Source organism: Adelges cooleyi, unplaced genomic scaffold, assembly GCF_023614345.1.
Source record: "Adelges cooleyi isolate 19-005CV unplaced genomic scaffold, UGA_ACOO_1.1 ACOO_flye_CR_arks_rails_tigmint_CR_PRNA_381, whole genome shotgun sequence".
Classification (NCBI taxonomy): Eukaryota; Metazoa; Arthropoda; class Insecta; order Hemiptera; family Adelgidae; genus Adelges; species Adelges cooleyi.
The window spans coordinates 1,052,282-1,070,732 of NW_026096058.1; the positions used below are offsets into that span (position 1 = coordinate 1,052,282).

The 18,451-nt window shown below is 30.2% G+C and overlaps 1 protein-coding gene across 1 annotated transcript in view; it reads left to right on the forward strand.

Annotated features, from left to right (window-relative positions):
* Window positions 1–18,451, forward strand: part of LOC126841396 (leishmanolysin-like peptidase) — a 65,106-nt gene that overhangs the window by 31,021 nt on the left and 15,634 nt on the right. The window contains exon 3 of the mRNA XM_050577858.1: window positions 5,576–5,606. Coding sequence (XP_050433815.1) covers window positions 5,576–5,606 — 31 coding nt within the window. The remainder of the gene's footprint in view (window positions 1–5,575; window positions 5,607–18,451) is intronic.

Genomic DNA, 18,451 nt, shown 5'->3' on the forward strand with positions numbered 1-18,451 from the left:
AACCCATCTATCGCAAAACAGAAGGCTCCAAAGCCGCTGCTGGATGATGATTATAATTAATTTATATCGTTACATGTAAAATCGTATTGTCATCGTTTTGTACAATGCTAATGATAATCATAATACACCATATAGATAGGAGGGTACGCGTTCAACATTTAAAGCGACTTTCGCGACAACGCTACCGATTGAAGTAACGATTGCACTCAACTTGTGAATAGAAATAATTGAATTGAACGTATCTGATCTATAGAGACTAAACATTATTTCATGCTCGACGGGCTTCGTTAAATATCAGTACCTACTAACACGTTACACTTTATGAGTTTCAAGTGAATTGGAACAAAAATAATAACACCTACCTAGTACCTATAGTGAGTAGAAATGATGTGTAGTTAAACGATTTGTATATAATTTCAGATTGATTGTATATACATTCTTAGTATTGAATTTGAGCGGTTTGAAATTAATTTTATTTAATAAAAAACGAAAGACTAAAAATTATAGGTTTTATTGGGTAATGCATAATAAAAAAAAAATGTACTGTGTCGGGCCTTTATTGAAAATTTGGTTACTTTTAAAATCGGGTTGTACTTATGAGTGTACGTAAATATAATACGTAAAACGTAGAACACTATTTTTTTCTGAAATTAATTACAATTATTTGTAGTTTTTTGATTTTGAATATTTATTTACAATATTCAATTTTTTTTCTTGCATTACTCGATTGCACTCCATTTTCCGTTCTAAATTGTTGACTTTAAGAAATTTAAAAGTTAATATTCAAAACTGGTTATCGACTAGTCAACATTTTCACCAAATTATTTTCAGTTTATAAAGTTAATTAAATATGTAGGTTACTATTCGAGTTTAAAAAATGTATAGAGCTCTCGAAAATACGAAAAATAGATAAATGCTTTGTTATTTTACAATATTGCAAAATAACATAAACAAACATTAACAAAAAGAAAAACTACAGAACTGCAATTACGTTCATTGGATTACTTGTATAATATTAAAGTTTAAAATCACTTCTGTCTGAGTGTGTATGTATTTATTATTATATTAAAAGTTCTATGTGTATTGATGAGATATAATATTAAGTTTGTGTGTGTATGGTCTGGCGAAGATATCGTTAAATTGCTTTTAGATAATATCAGACGGTTAGGTTACAGGTTACTAAAAGTATAGTTTATTTTAACTTTTAAATTTAATTAAATACTTTTTTGTTAAAATTAACTCGAGTTTATGGATTAACTTTAAGGTTATTTTCAGAAAATAATAATTTGTCTTTTGAAAAAAAATGTATAACTATTATAAAAACAAGAAACATTTGGATCGTAAAGAAGGGTGTAAACATTATTTTACTTTTTTAAACTATTATTGCTACGAAATTTAGCGATTTTTAAATTTAGTAAATGAACAAAGTATAGTAATATACTATTGTCGTATAATAATCATTCAGTCTCTTGTACTTCCTCGATAGTTTTAGCTTAAACGTGATGTAACTATATTTTGATCGATGATTTTCGATTTGGCGATAAATTAATTGTTATGTATTTGTTTCGTGAGAATTTCGTTATGAATCCCAGATTTTTAATTACCGGCAATGTTAACAATAATAGGGAAACCGCTGTTAAATTTCACTTTTTAGTTCGTGTCTACCGACATGATACCTATTAAATGCGTTTCAAAGTGTCACAAAATAAATTATTATAAGTAATATTAAATGTGATGTAACGTTAAAATAACTATGAATCCGACCGGAAAACAATATTGTACGATGTGTCAGATACTATTATTTTGCGTTTTTACTTGAAAATTATGTCTGCGTTCCGAATCTCTTACAGCCTATCACTATTCCTTATTTCTCCGTACGCGCTATTGTTTAGATACATAAATTAAAGTCCCGTGAAAAGTCTTTCGAAATGTGATTTGCCTTGAATTTAGTTTACTTTATACTATAGACGAAGTAATGGTAATTCCGGGAATATTGTATACAGAGCAGTGATTTACTGTTGTAGGTAAGTTAAACATAGACAGCCCTTTTCCCTTATCGAGTAGTGCTATTTAATGCATAGAATGGTCTGCATTTTATACAGACATTGTACGCAACAATAATGGCGTTTGCCTGGAGGCTGACGTCCGGTTTAGGCTGAGTGCAATTCATCAGTAAAATCATTTTATTTGATTAACCATCTAGAGACACTTTGATTCGCATTATAAACTCAAGAGTATTCATCGTACCGCTATTAACGAATGAATTAGATTCTTTAAATAAAAAAGGACAGATTTGTATTGTTCTGACCGGACGTTGAAGATTATTAATTGAAAAATCAAAGTCATATTATAATCATAACGTTTTGTTTTTTAAATAAATAAAGCGCGTATAGTGTGTTTTTGTTTGTACTGCATCTCATAGTCTAGCTTTTATGTGCTTTTATTTTGTCTTTAGTCATGCTCCCGCATTTATTCATTATATAGTATTATGACTATTGGTAAATGTCACTAGATGTTGGCATATGCGAGATCAGCACGTTATTCCATCGAATCAAACAATAGTGAAACCTTTTGCACGTCTTATTAGCAAATTACGTTTCCTTTGCTTTGGATATTAATGCGGATTTCATTTTTAAACAGTGTTTGCTAAACGTATTTTTAAATATTCAAAATACTCATTACCTATTTAATGACGATTACAAAATTGGTATTAGTGTTTATATATATCAAAAAAAAAAATTAATAAAAAAAAAGTATTTCATGGGGTTTAAAGTTTGACAGACTTTACAGTTAAAGTAAAATTGTTCACAAAACATGTGAACGCATCTCCAGTGCATGCGTATAGTTAATTTAAATAAATCAAAATACAGCATACAGTATGTCCGGTGACGTTTTTAAAATTTAATTAGAAATAATGAATGATGTAAAAGTGTAAACGATATTTATTAGGGGCATTTTATGAATTTATTAGTTGACTACTAGTGGATGACTAGTGCGGTAGAAAATTTGCTCGGTCAAAAAGCCCAATGCGGAAACGCGAGTCCTAGCTGTGGGATTTTTCTCGCGTCACGTCACACATCCGACCAATACCTATGCCGGCGGGCAAACGAATTTTGTGCAATGTCATCGTTCAGTAAAAATCTCATTGCGGGTTCCTATACTTGGATAGTATAAGTACGCGGTTCGTTAATTAACTCGAAGGATAAACGTGTCTATTCGGAAAGCTAAAAACGTCGCAAACGCACTCCCGCGTTTTATTCATACACAATATATTACAATTGGTACTGTAATTAGATACTTTGTTCGGATCTATAGTTGTGAACTGTGCTGTCAGAAGACCCGTCTACATACAGTGGTTTATGCACAGTCGGCCGAGGCTGTATATTCGTTTAAATGGTTTCGCTTAATAAAGCTTACGCAACTAATGTTTGGCCAGATAGTGCCAACAATGTCTTAATCATTGATCAAAGTAAAAGTACCCATTGAAACTACAGTATACAACACGCTTAATGACTACACGCGCTATTAAAATCTACTTAAGCTGTTTTTATATGAATAAAACAATATGTGTTGACTTTTGACCCGTATAGAGTATATGTATATAATATGGGTGACTTGAATTAATTATCAGGTAGGCTAAGCGAACTTGTTGAACGTTAATTGTTTTTTTGAGCAAATCAGTACCGTTTCAATGTTCAGGGAAAAGTTAGATAAATCTTACAAAATTAGTGTAAAATTTGATGTTCTATTACTGAGATTTTAAGTGTTCATTACCTCAGAAAACTTCATCTTCTGAAAAATATTGATTTATAAAAACAGCTAAACAATTGTGTTGTTGTTGTTAACATCATTATGGATTTCCCTTGTCATGTTAATACGTGACTATAGAAGATTTAGGCGATTTTTTTATCAAAAATCTGTTTTAAACCGATTAGACCTTCATTCAGGTTTTAACAGTAAACAATGTACAACAGTATTACTGCTGTTATCTGGAAGTCGGGTTACTAAGTCCAATTACAGAGTACTAAATTACGGGTTGCAATGATTTACGAGATTATCTTAGACTTTGTGGACGTTTATTAATTTTATTTTTTACCTTCTGGTCAAAGGATTTCGGTCTGGTCGCGTCGTCTCTTCTTAGGAATGCGATAGGCGCGTTAATTACATTCCGTACAAGAGTCCCTTTTCGTTAACTCTATTAAACAGCCTTAAAGTTAATAATAACGAATTATACATTGTAATAAGAAAATCACTGAGCCGACAGTGGGAATTAACGAAAATTAACTATTATTTAAATTTTGGAATTTTGCCGGGTGTATATATTTAATATAGTTTTGTAGGCCAATCGACGGAACAATGAGGATGTGTCCAATTAAACGGCGGAAGGCAGCGGTCAAATCCACACGGACACGAATCGATTTCTGAAACGAGATTATAATTATTTATAGTTTGGTCTTATTTTTTTCGATCTCGAACAATAGAATAAAATAATTTTAATAACGTTATCGTACCTTATCGTGCGTAAAATGAAATGAAATTAGGTTATTTGCAAATTGTAAGTCAATATTATCATGTTGACGTTATAGAAATCGATATGGGTTTTTAATAATTCAACGAGACGACGATGCTCGCTCACCGCAGCTATTTGATTTTCTGCTTGTTTTGTTTTTTCAATGTGGTAACAGAAACTAATAGAAATTGGTAACATATATCATACGCGTTTGACTTGTAAAATACGATCGGTGTGGTTTTTTTTCCATTGAAGCAGACGAGTAGGTGAAATCGACCTGTACTGGTAGTGTGAGCATACTGTGTAAAACATTGATTTATTTAGCTAATTCTTTTTATGAACTACCTAATAATATTTGTATTTTTTATGTAAGTTATATAATATAAAAAAAAAATACATAATACATCATGCATCCAAATGGGTTTGGGATACTGTGAAATCAACAATGTTAATTAACTATATCGATAATTATTTTGATAAATCAACCGGGTTTGTTTTATTGGGTATACTGGGGATATAATGGTTTAGCGTAGGCCAATAAAAATTAAGGTAAAATATTTGTCTTCCCTTTGTTCTCAGCTTAAGCAACATTATTATATTTCGTGTTCTTTACAACTCATTCCTTGTATAAAATGATGACACTATACAAGCTGTAGTATTATCTACATATTTTGTATAAAACAGCAGTGGATTTGAATTCTTATTTTAAGTCCACTCGAGGGGCATTTCCATTAAAGTGCTCTACTTATTATAAATATTTAAGATGATATCGACTCTCGTAAAGCGTATAATAATGGAGAATGTGTTAACAAAGTTTTAAATGCAATGCTATACTTCCTTAGAATAGTGAACGGTTATAATTGTTTTAATCCGTTTAGTTGCTCATAATTGAGTTCCGCCGAGATGTTATAATTGTTCCGAGTTTATAATTATTTATCCTTGCTTCTGTATTTAGTTACATGTATATGACTTGAATAATAAAGGCGTACGCTTATACTAAACGTTGGATTTAATTTGTATTGTTGTAAATTACATTAGTAATTAATTGTCTTATTTATTTTGCAGACTTACTGAAGAAAAGTTCCAGCTGATAAACGTAAGTTAATTATTTTTCTTATCTCAAACCGAACATTTTTGTAATGATATTCGATATTCGTGTTGGGATTACAGTAAAATCTTGACACTAATTCAATGTAGTACATGGAACTATTTAAGTTTAATTACAATTTTCAGGCCTTGATCAAAATTCGACTCGGTACAATTGTTTTTTTATTTGACCATATTTTTACTAACAAAAGAAATCAAGCCTGCTACTACAGACATGCCTTCCAAATTTGATTTATTAATTGACGTTTATTTATGAGTATTTACAATATGTTTTTTTTAACAATAAGTATTTTTTTATAACAATAAGGTTATATAATAATGACAATGACAATAATTGACATGAGGTGGAAGTCGTACAGCCGAAACACCGTTACGTTGTTCACTCTAATTTAACGAGAGTCGACTGCGATCGATGGTGATAACAGGTGATGATTATGACAGGTTAAATGAATCTTTGTTGTCTTTGAGAAATTGAATTACAGCTCGATAGGACGCTGGACTGAACGTGTTTAATTTTAGAACATTCGTGAAGCTTTTGCATTCAAAGCCAGTTTCATTAATAATTTGTTTTAGTTTATTACAAAAAATAGTATACTTAATATCAGACTTATTATGAATAGGAGATCATATAGAAAATGTTCGTGTTACTGTTTACTTGATGTTGTGGTACGTCGGTAGACATAGGTTCGTTTTCGACAGGAATTGAGATTGGTTCGTATCGATTAGTTGTAATGTTTGTGCCTTTTTTAGGATTGAATGTAATATTATTAGGAAAGTTAGAGTTAGTACGTTTACTAGTATGTCCACAAAATAACCAGAAGCTACAGTCAATGATTATTACAAATTATTCATTGCTGCCGAAACTGATTTCACACATTTACCGGTTTAGGAAATGTACAGTGTCGCCTGAAATAAAAGACGATGACAGTAACGTTTAACAAATTGTATTATTCTCACAATGGTAAAACTGTATTATAATTTAAAGAGGAATATTGACCTCGTGTATTTAGCGAAGATAAAAAATCCAGTTTTGAGATGAGTAGTTGTAGAACAACAGAAGAAAGCAATATGCCGAACGGTGGATGTTGTCGCTATTACAGACATGGCACGACTGCATTTGCATTGTAAAGAAGCTTACAACCGCTTTTGTTCTGACACGGTAATTTAATTTTAAAATGGATTTATTCTAAGAGTAGCGTTTCCTATTTCCGAACTTAAAAACGTCGCGTGGAAAGCTATTGTGTTTCGTTTTATTAGAATAAACGTTGTAGTGTAGGCATTTTAGCTTGAATGTGAGCTTGTTTTGTTTTCACAACGATTCTTTAACATAAAATTTCCATCGCGACTCACTGTGGAATATCATTAAATACATAATTCATACTGTAATAATGGGTAGCAAAATATGTCAAAATGGTCTAAAAAACGATATCAAGAAACTACTCATTTCATAAAATTATCTAGCAGAAAAAATATATAACTGACCGTTTCCACTGAGTTTCATGGTAACATTTTTTTTTCTATTATATTCTACCCCAAGATATTTTTTTTTGCATCCGCCATAAAACTATGATCAATCAACTATATTGAACAGGGTGAATGGGAATCAGACCCTTTCTATGAACTGATGCTTGACGTAAATACATTTCTTTCATTTTAACAACATGCCATACCTACCTGATTTTGGTACTCTCTCCCCTTCCGTCACTCTTTCACATTTCAAATGTTCCCAAACTTATGGCACAACGGACTTTATTCTCAACCTTTTCGTTTATCCCTCAATGATTTTGCACTTGTCATAATAAAAAATGATGAAATAGAATGTGAGCTCTTTCCATATCACTTTTGTGAATATATTTCGCGTTTTTTTTTAATGTTGAACAATAATAAACATATTCTTAAACTTTAAAACACGTTAGAAAAGTTAAAACAATAAAACAAACACTGACTTCTGTGTTTTACAATATGTCTTAAGAATGTCTACCCTGTTTTGCAAGTGTCAACGGTTTACAAAAGAAAATTAAACGGTTTTCTTAAGATTAATTATGTAGGAATACTTTCGGTTTAATGAAAAACCATTACGTCGAATCCTTAAAACTGACACGTTATATGACATACTGTGTTTTTGCTCTAAATCCAATTTAATATTTTAATTGTTTTTATTATAAATATATGGCATAGTAGGTATAAAGAGGTGTTACAAAACAAACTGATCAAAATATATCAAGTCTAATTAATATTGGAGACCTTAAAATGTACATTTTTTTTTATTGTACCAATCGTTTTGGAAAAACGTACTTTTTGGTTAAAAAGTGTTAGTATAATAATAATGTTATTTTTTTATATATTCGTTGTGCTATACTTTTATAAAAATATAAAGTTATAATATTATATCTTCTAAGACGTTATAAAAAATAATGATTTTTTTGTTAGTTTAATTTTTTCTGAATTAATTTTTCAGTTTTATCAGTTGTCACTTTTTTCTCTTGAACTCTTCAAGTACTTATGGATTTTGTAATCCAAGTATATTTATCATTTCAAAATGAAAGCGAATAAAAAACGTCCATGGTACCCCGTAATCCAACTATACTAGCGGGGTTATCCCAGATGATTTATTTGAGAATCTTCATTTAAACCGTATAATTCATTTTTTTTTTTTGAGACAATTCGGCATCGTCACTTTTTTTTGAGAGAGAATTAGTCACGATAAAATTCATAGCGCTACCAAATCAAACACCGGAACTGATTTAATTTGTAACGCGGAAATAATAAAAACAATCATGTTAACTTAAAAAAACATATTTTGCAATTAAATTATTACAATAGTATTTTATTTGATAATTTTAATTATGGTCAGATTTTGAATCTGTGTGCATCTTGCATGTATGTATATGTACTCTCGGAAATTATTATAAGAAGGTACTCTGAAATGTTCAATACACGAGCGTTTGGTTAGCCAACACTTAAAATTAATCGCAATTCATGTCATACTGGCAGTCATTCGAATTGTAACGATAATGGCATTAGATTACTTGAACTACGTTCATCCCTTATTAATAGTCAAAAGGTCACCCTAATCACCACAAAGACCGTCTTGTCACGTTTTACGGGATAAGTTTCGCTAGCTTTATCAGATGAAAATATGATCGCTTCGCTTTAAATATGTGTTCCCTTTATGTCCTTAACGTTGTTTTAAATTCCTCCATTACTATTCACATTGGAGGGAAGGAGGAGTCTTACAAAAAAAGTATTACATGAAATAATTATTCTTATTATTCTTGTAAAAGAACTACAGGTGAATTGGTTGGTTTTGGTGTAACAACGAATCTAGTTATTATTAAACAATTTTCTTTTGGAAACTCAAATATGGTGACCTGTGTCATCATCCTATGTGAGAATGTATGGTTATGCTTTTGTTATCTTCTGTATGCATCATATACTGCGTTGTTATGAATTTTAGAGTATTTGACAAAAAATGTTATAAGTACAAGCGAAACACAACTTAGTATTTTTTCAGGCACGCGCCTCGTTGCCAGTTGTATGTAGTCAATGTAGAAGTACATATTAAGTATTAAGTCCTTTCGCCGGCATGTGTATGTGTGTCCAGCCGTGCAGACCCTTTTGACCTGGTGTGGTCACGATCGACACACACATCGGCGTTAAAGCGAAAACAAAAATTACACGTTTTTCTCGTTTTTATTACAAAATTGTATCAATTATACGTTACGGTTTGACAGATTTTCAACAGCTTTCGGACCTTAATTATAATTATAAGTACAATCCGTAAAATCTTTACCTACCTTGCGATTTCTTCAAACTTAAAAATATATTATATTTTATAGTGTTATTACTTAATTATTTTTCATACGTGGCGATTTTTTGTTCACGTGCATGTATACTAACTGTATCTACATTGTATGAATTACGCACAAAGTTGTGCATATTTCAAAATATAATATAACAATTAAAAGATTATTTGACAAAAAATTGATATTTTTTTTATTCGCTAACAATATTATATACAAATCAATATATAAAAATAAAGTAATAAATAAAATCAAACTAAGTAATGAATAAAATTATTCTAAATAGCTTTTCATCTGAATCGTTCCCGGATTGATCTATTTTTTACCAATTAAAAAACTTTCACGTAAGCTTCAAAATTAAAGTTACCGTTCATAAGCCGTTGTAAAAACATTCTATCTGAGTGTCAGAATCTTGAAGTGGATGGCGTACTTACATGTGGGAACTCAGATCTGCAGGTTTTACAACGTTAATTTAAGATAACAATTATTTTAGAAATATTTCTTAATTCTTCGTCACCATGACATGCAAAATACGGCGCCATTTCCCTTAGTTGGAAATCCGAACAATAAAATATAAATCCAACTTTGTAAAACGCAAGTTCGAATTAATGGAAGCCATTAATATTTATTATGGGTTGAAGTTTGTTTTTTCATGGAAATGATGCAATAAACTATTCTTCCTTAGTTCCACGTCATTTTGGCATCTCGAATATAAAATTATAGTAGATCACATTTAAAATAATGTTGAAAATGATTATAGTTTTTTTTCAGTGTCACTAATGGGCGACTTTTTTATCAAATATATCCCAGTGCTAGTGTATTATATTATAACACGTACTTATTATGCTTTAAATTATACAGTTTGTATATTCTTCTCGATAAAAAATAAAAAAAACAATTTCTTGGCTCAACAAAATTACGAGTTTTGCATTAATTATGTATGTTTAAAAAGAAAAATTTCCATTTTCTAGACTTTAATATGAATCCCGAGTTAAACCTCGCTTTATTATTAGTGAAACGCGAAGGTAAACTGTAAAGGTTAGCGAATTTACGCTGATAACCTAAATGGAAACTTATAAAGTATTTATAAAGACTTTTTTTGTTTTATCTACTTCTTATATTTCTTTGTAATAAATTCGTAATACTTTACAAGAATATGGCGTTCGCTAAATGTGATCCGTAATAGGACTTTGCTGTAAAGTTGAAATATAAAATACATCTGTTTGCGATAGTGATAATTCTGCTAATAACAATTTACAATAGCCTTATGGCTATAATTAATCACGGGTGTCAATCCAACATAATACCGCTATAATACTATAAACTACTATATTTTGTATATAACTAGTAATTCGGGAATTGTTGTATTTTTTTCTGATCGGCCAAGCTGCCATATCGGTGATACATATGTAAATCTGAATGGTAATGCGACACTATAATATACCACAACAATAGTGTGATTTACATAAATAGGATTAAAATTGAATACGGTTGAATGCGCAAAGCGCAGTCTGACCAAGAGGATTTGATTTTTGAAAATCACAGTCGGATATAATGACCTAACAGGGCCAGGGATTCATTTGTTAATCCCAGGAACGGGTTTAAGTAAAGGATGTTGTCCCCATGGAGCTCGTGGCTATACACAATAATAATCGTCTGACATTAAGTGGGATTAGACCAAAAACTATTGCCAGAAATTTGCATTAATCGACTAGTTTGTTAACAAAAATATTAAATTAATGCGAGGTTACCTCAAGTCGAAAGTCTATCTGATATCGCGTACGATTTTAAAAGTTGCTATTCGTGACGGAAACGCAGCTGTGCCACAAGAGATGTTGCTGAGAGCAATTCAGAAATTCGAAAAAAAGTTCCACATGTAACAAGGGCGACACCTCTCCGACATAATCTCTCGAAATTAAAAACCATTGTACTATTCAAAACTATGTTTGTTATAAATTATTTTTTGGTGTACGTTTTTTTTTATAAAAAATAAATAGGTTACATTTGTTTGAAAAACATGCGTTCTTTTTGTGCCACCTTGTAGAATAACATAATAATTCTGTAAAAAAACAATCAATATTAGACACCATAGTTTTTTAATAACGTTTCAAAATGATATGGTCTGTTCCTATACCACCAATTATACATTCCAACTAGAACTTGAAACACATTAAGAATTATAACTTATATACAAACAATTTTTCTGCGTAAATAATTTTGAGAAAACTTTTTTACAGAACTTTGATTTTAAGAACGTAGCAGTAATAATAAATGATTAAAACTTTAGCGGGATATTGTATTTAGACTATTTACACAACTTGCGGTTACTTCCACTTGAGTAGTTTGACTCGTCTGTCAACGTTTCGGAATACTTGCACATTCCATCTTCAGGGCTGCTGTTCGATGTTGGTCGTACCGTGGTTTCCTGTAGACTGACAAACTTGAAGATGGAATGTGCAAGTATTCCGAAACGTTGGTAGACCAATCAAACTACTCAAGTGGGAGTAACCGCGAGTTGTGTAAATAGTGTAAATAATAACACTTTTATTTTAAGAGTCCGCATAAGGCCGTTTTGCGGTTCAAATCGAAATTGTTAGCATCAAGTTTGCTACGTCACCTCTAACCAAGCTTAATACATAATATATTTTTGTCTACAGTTACAACCGAATTAATTAATTGTTAACTTTTGTTGACTCTGCGCACTTCCATCTAACCGCTTTCAACTTTCGATGTAAACTCTCGCGCGATTGTTGTTTCCGTCGTGCATGCGCCGTATCCGGAAGTGTGCTACTCCTCTCGGTCTGTAACAACAGAGTGAACAGCAATATTATTATTATTATTATGTATAACAGTATAAGCGTAGGTATAATACATGCCCGTGGTCGGCACAAACCGGTCCTGAACAATATTTCAAGCCGTATCACGTAAGTGGATCACGACGGATCCGATTCTAGTTTGAATAATATTTATTATAATGTGTCTGCACACTTGTACCTATTCTGATTGCGCAACGCTCACTGTCGTCGCTTTGCATAAATCGCGTATGTGTGTAATTTCAACACATTCATTATTACTCTAGTCTCTGATAAAAGGTATTAAAGATGTACAAAAACAGTATTGTATTATATTACAGCCGTAAAGTCCATTTACTGAAAAAAACTGCACTTTAAATATTATACTATGTCCGAGTTGTATTTAGAATTTTAGTGGAACTCCGCATGTTGTAGGGTTGTTATTGCTACTGTGTATAAAAACGGAAGTTATGGAAAGTGAAAGAAATAAATCATAATTTTTAATCGGCACTCAACTCACTACGTACCTGTTTTTAGTTGGGACTCAACTTACTCAAAACAAAGCAATAGGGATTCAGTTTACACACAATTCGATGGAGTCGATCGACAGCTAAAGTGTACCTATAGTACCTACCGCCTGCCAGTTTAAAAAAATGAAAGTCCTCACGACCGGCGGTGGTGGTTATTTTTCAAGAGTTCCTTTTTTGGCGACCAAGCCAAATAGTATATTATGTTACCTATTACACAATGAAAAATAATTATCACGTTGAGTCGTCGCCTTACAGTCTTGGTGGGAATCAAGTCACGTGCGGTCACTTCGGCTCGTTTCCACCTACACGGAGCGCACACAGAGATTAGATATGAACTTAAATAGTATCTAATAAATATATTATTATGGTCGCACAAAAATCCGTTGGGAAATTTTATCTAAAATATTTATGACGAGCGCGACGTTATGTCTCCAAGTTGAATCAATTTTAAATTAAGAGACCCGGTTAGGTTTTTTTACAAAAAAATTTAAAAAAATACTGTTAATACTGGACCTACCTTACTTACTCAATCAGTACTACTATTACTACTCACATACATATGTATAATACTTTTTAGTTCTTACTGTGATGGTTTATCCTGTGCTCGGGCCTTGGTTTGGACTGTCCTGGTTTCTCAACCTAACCTAACCGAAGTGTTTATATAAAGGGGATATTATCACTTTCAGTTTTAAAAATTCCTGTAGACTTGTGACCTTCCCGTCCCCACTGTAGTGGATTTTTAAAATTATAAATTACACTCTAAATCTTAATTGGCTTTTTGGATTTTTTTATTATTTACACGAATTTTGCCAATTATTGTGAATTTAACTCAATAAGAATTTTTCTTTGGTATTAAATTATTACAGTATTTCCAGTTAACGTTCGCCCCTTTAAAACTAATTTCCGCTTTACTGTGTATTTCATATTTTGTTTACTTGACAGGTTATATTATAATATTCTTGTTCGGTGAAATCAAAATTAACACTGTCAAATAACTAAATGAACACAATATTATTTTGTATAAATATTTAATTGTCTTGCTAAACGTGTTTACATATGTGTAAGGAAATTTACGTTTTAAAATTAATATTTCGAAGAAAACGACGTTTTTATTAATATGTCTATAATATTGGTTGTTATTTTATTGGGCAGTTTTAAACGAACCGCTCGTTTTTTCTGAGAAACATTTTTAGATTCGACGCAAAGCTGTTGAGAATAAATTAACACGTTTATCGTAGGTTTTAATGCGCCTTAATGGTAACTTAAAGTAAACAACGGGTTGCTCAATTAACCATAGCCGTTAAAACTGATATAATCCCTCGTCAGGTGTATCCGCAGTTGAAAATTCCTGAAGAAAAATTATCGTTAAACTATATTATACATCACCAATTTATTAAAAGCGGCAAATAATTTGTGTTATTATAGTTACTTAATAGATTTTTCATCGAGTCAGACTAATCATCAGACTGATTATTGCTTAACCTTGTACCTATTTAGTGGTTTGTCTTATATTTTATGTACACTTTTTGGCCAATATAAAACTAATTAAAAAGAAGCGAAATCTGTAAAAACTTCTTAGTCCGAACTCACCACTCAGTACATGTTTTGTCGTCTAATTTTCAAGTGGGAGTATTCAAATTCGCAAATTAAATAAAAAAGGTGTTTTTCTTGTTTTATTATAAAAACTTCAAGTTTACCATAATATACAGCTGAGTAACTTTTGTTTTATATTAAAAAAAAAAAATTGTCTTTCCAGATCACATCAGAATTTTAAAAACGTAAATATCTAATTATAGCATAGACAGTAATCCTATTTAAATAAATTGATAATTTAAAAATCAACGTTTTAGTCATTACGTTACTATTAGCATTGATTTTTAAATTTACTCTAAAATAGATAATACCCTCAATAAGAGCTTAAAAAGTTACATTTTTACTTTTGGAAATTCGTAATTACAATTTTTTTTGGACGTATTATTTTATATTTTATGAGCTGTATTTAATATTTTTACTTGGTACATAAATTTGAATCTTTAGTTATTTAAAAAATAATAACAAATACAAACAAGCGGTAAAGAGACTCGTTTGGTTTATAGCGTTACGTGAAGTTATCCGACCGACCGACTTAAAAAACAATTTAATAATAAAAGTAAAAGTCATGAATTTTAATTTTTTTTTTCATGAAAGGTTGGAATTATACTTCCATTTAAGTACTCGTTTTTCGGTTCGTAAATAACAAACAACGACAAATGATAATTATATTACGCTTTTCAACTTGACAATACAAATTATATTTTCTAATTGAAGTTTCATTTGTTGTTAAAATAACAATTTTCATGCTACATGTTATTTGTACTTTTATTATTTATAAAAATTAACAATTAGTTAATTAAAATTAAGTATAGTAATATTACTTCTTGGTGGTATCCTTATGTTAAATAAAATAAAAATAGTGCAGTGTATAAACAATGTTTTATTCTTTAACTGTGTAATATTTCCGCTTTATTTATGGAATGGTGTAGAAATTTAGCATCGAAGACTTCAAGTATACATTCTCGTTTTAAAACAGAAAAAAATGTATTACACGTCTTTTATTATCATAAAAGTGCTTCCTAAAAATACCAGTAGTATGTGTTTTATAATTTTAGTTCTTGTATATTATAGAAAACAATAAAAGGCGATTTTTTTATTTATTTAACGGTTTTTTTTCTAATTTAACTATTAATGATTGAACTATACATTCACATAATTAGAACTATACAATATAATATCTAGAATACTAAAACGGTATTCGAATAAATATTACTTTGAATTACGCCAATTTTAGTTGTTGAATGGAACAACCGGAATTCATGAGAATTACTATTGTTTGCGTGCGTCTTGCTTTTTGTAAACGAGAAAACCAAATTAATCCAAATAGTGATTTATGCTGTGATTAACTAATTTTCTAATTATCTTATTCAGTGCGTACATTTGGGAGAAATATCCGTACTAGTCTTACATTAAACTCTGACACACATACTTGTTGTATTGGCTTGATTTTTTGCTTTTGTGTGATTAATCGCTTTGTAGACCGCTTTATACTTAAACCATATAATTTAATAAAGTATATAACAGTAAATTAAAATATAAGATATTTGTTTTGGAAAAACTACGTTTTGCAATCAATTAAGTTAATAAAAATTGATGTAATGATAGTAAGTTTTGACTAATATTTTTCCTTATCGAAATCCATAACAAACAGTATGTTTTAATTCAAAGAGTAAATAGTTAGTTTTCAAACATTTATATTTTGCCAAAAATACGTTTTGTAACAAAAGAGAATTTTAACATTGTTTTTTAATAAGAAATTGTGCGTTTTAGCTTAATTTTTTAACTCCAATCGGCTCGTCGCACTTCTTATCGCTTAAAGATCGATATAAAACAGGATTTTGACAAAAATACCAATAGTACGTTTTACGTTGTCGCCCCACAATTATGGAACATTTATTTATCATGAAAAATAATTTTTATTTACACAGAATAATATGGTAACGACTTCAAAACAATAAACAAATAAGAAACATGATAGTATAATTATACAAAATTATTAATAAGAAAGGTATAACAATAATATTAAGATGAATCAAATAAATAATTACAGTAAATGGGTATGTTAAAACTCCAAATAATGAAATCCATTATCGTTGAATATGTTTGAGTAAACTGGTTTTCTTCTCAAGCTCATAGAGATGGCCTTTAACCTCACGAGCCTGGCCAGAAAGTCTAGTTGTTGGCGGCCGACAAAAGCGTTATGGGAAACAAAAGTATACAATAAGAAATCAAAATGCAATAATTAAGACAAACTAAAGTGATAAAAATAATAATGTGACAAGTAATAGCAATTACATACATAAAAATAGCGAAATACGTCAAATAATAAACAATCATCAATAAACATACAATATTAAACAATATTGGCTTGAAAAATTTCCGAGCAATAAAAAGGCAATAAAGAGTAACAATCAAAAGGAAGTATACAAAAGTAACTATGACAGAAGAATATAAAAAATAATGGATACAACCAACATGAGCGTAATACCAAAAACAATAAGAAAAAAATCCACGGGTTGGACGGCAACGTCTCCGCTGGCTTGGTAGGTAGGTTTGAAGTTGACATTGGCTATTTCAATATTCGCTTCGGGCTTGGTATCCGCGATAGAGTCTAAGACTATATATTCCAATTGAAAGTCCATCTTTAAGTACATTGTACGCAAAAGACACTGCTTTTGGAGACATGATTTTTGATAATTATTAATTTACAAGGGAAATAGAAAACAAGAAAAATATTACATAAACAATTTAAATTTGATAGACACAAAAACAAATACACTGTAAAATTAAGACAAGTTGATGGTTACAACAAAACAACGGCCGTCGTCACGACCGTTGATTAATATGCAACATATGATGGTAAAACATAATAGCCAGTCATATTATTATTATTATATTATAAAGGTACTAGTAGCAAAATAAAAGTTTTTGACACTATTTTATATAATGTCAAATTCGAAACTCTAATTTTAATAAAAACGCAAATAGTAAATCAAATTTAATTTTTATTTCAATAAAGTACCAATACTAATAATTGTATATACATTTTTTTGTTCATAAAATAAAAATGCATTTAAATACATTTTTAGTTATTAACTTTAACCTACTTAAAACGAAAATTATAAATAATTTGTAAAACCTATTCAAAATAATGCTTTATTTGTTGTTATTATTATTATTGTCCATCCTTGGCTTGAGGATACAAAATAAGCATGTTGATTATGAAACAAATGTCTGTTAAAAGCCTTTTTTTCTTCGTCTTGCATGACTTGCATGCGTATGGTCTAACCTATCAAGAATAATATACTAGAGTAGGCGATTTTAGTGAGCTCGTCTGATTTCAAATAAGAGCAATTCTTTGCTGCCGTAATAATCTCTAATGAAATCAGAACTCTATTATTCTTTACTAACGCGATATTGAACGATAAACCAATATTTGTACTGGCTTTCTGGATTTTCAACTTCCGCCGTTAATAAAAAGCCTCGGATTACTATTAGTATAGGACTTAGTGAAAGTGATGTTTGTTCTAATATATAAGTACATCTATTTTATCACTATATGTATAAGTAATTTTATTTAATATCCTTTGTTATATTCACTGAAGAAACGACTTTCCGACGACGTCAAAAGACGAACATAATATAACTTTAAAAGGAAATATTTGCAGGTTTTTTGAATGAATTTTACTTATTTATAATCATCAATAATTATTAACGTTATCTTACCACATGTATGTGAGAACTTATAAATTTTTTATTTCTTTAGTAATAGAATAGTATTCAATAGTTGCTTTTGTAATAGAATGTAGTTCTTGTACATATCATATCATGTTTTTTTATACATTTTGAGGGCCTATTAAATTTTCAAAAACAGTTCAATCTCACCTATGGTTTAGTTTGTCGAAACTACATACTCGTAGTCATAGACTGTTTTCACATAACAAAATATTATTTACAACAAAAAGTTAATACATTGCAATAATTTTGATGTATCCAGGACATTGAAATTATGAGAAAAATAATCCAATATCTTCTGTCACCTTTTTATTTTTTGTACTCAGGCTATTATGATCAATGTTTAAACCAACGATCTCATTAACCCACTCGGTCACCGAT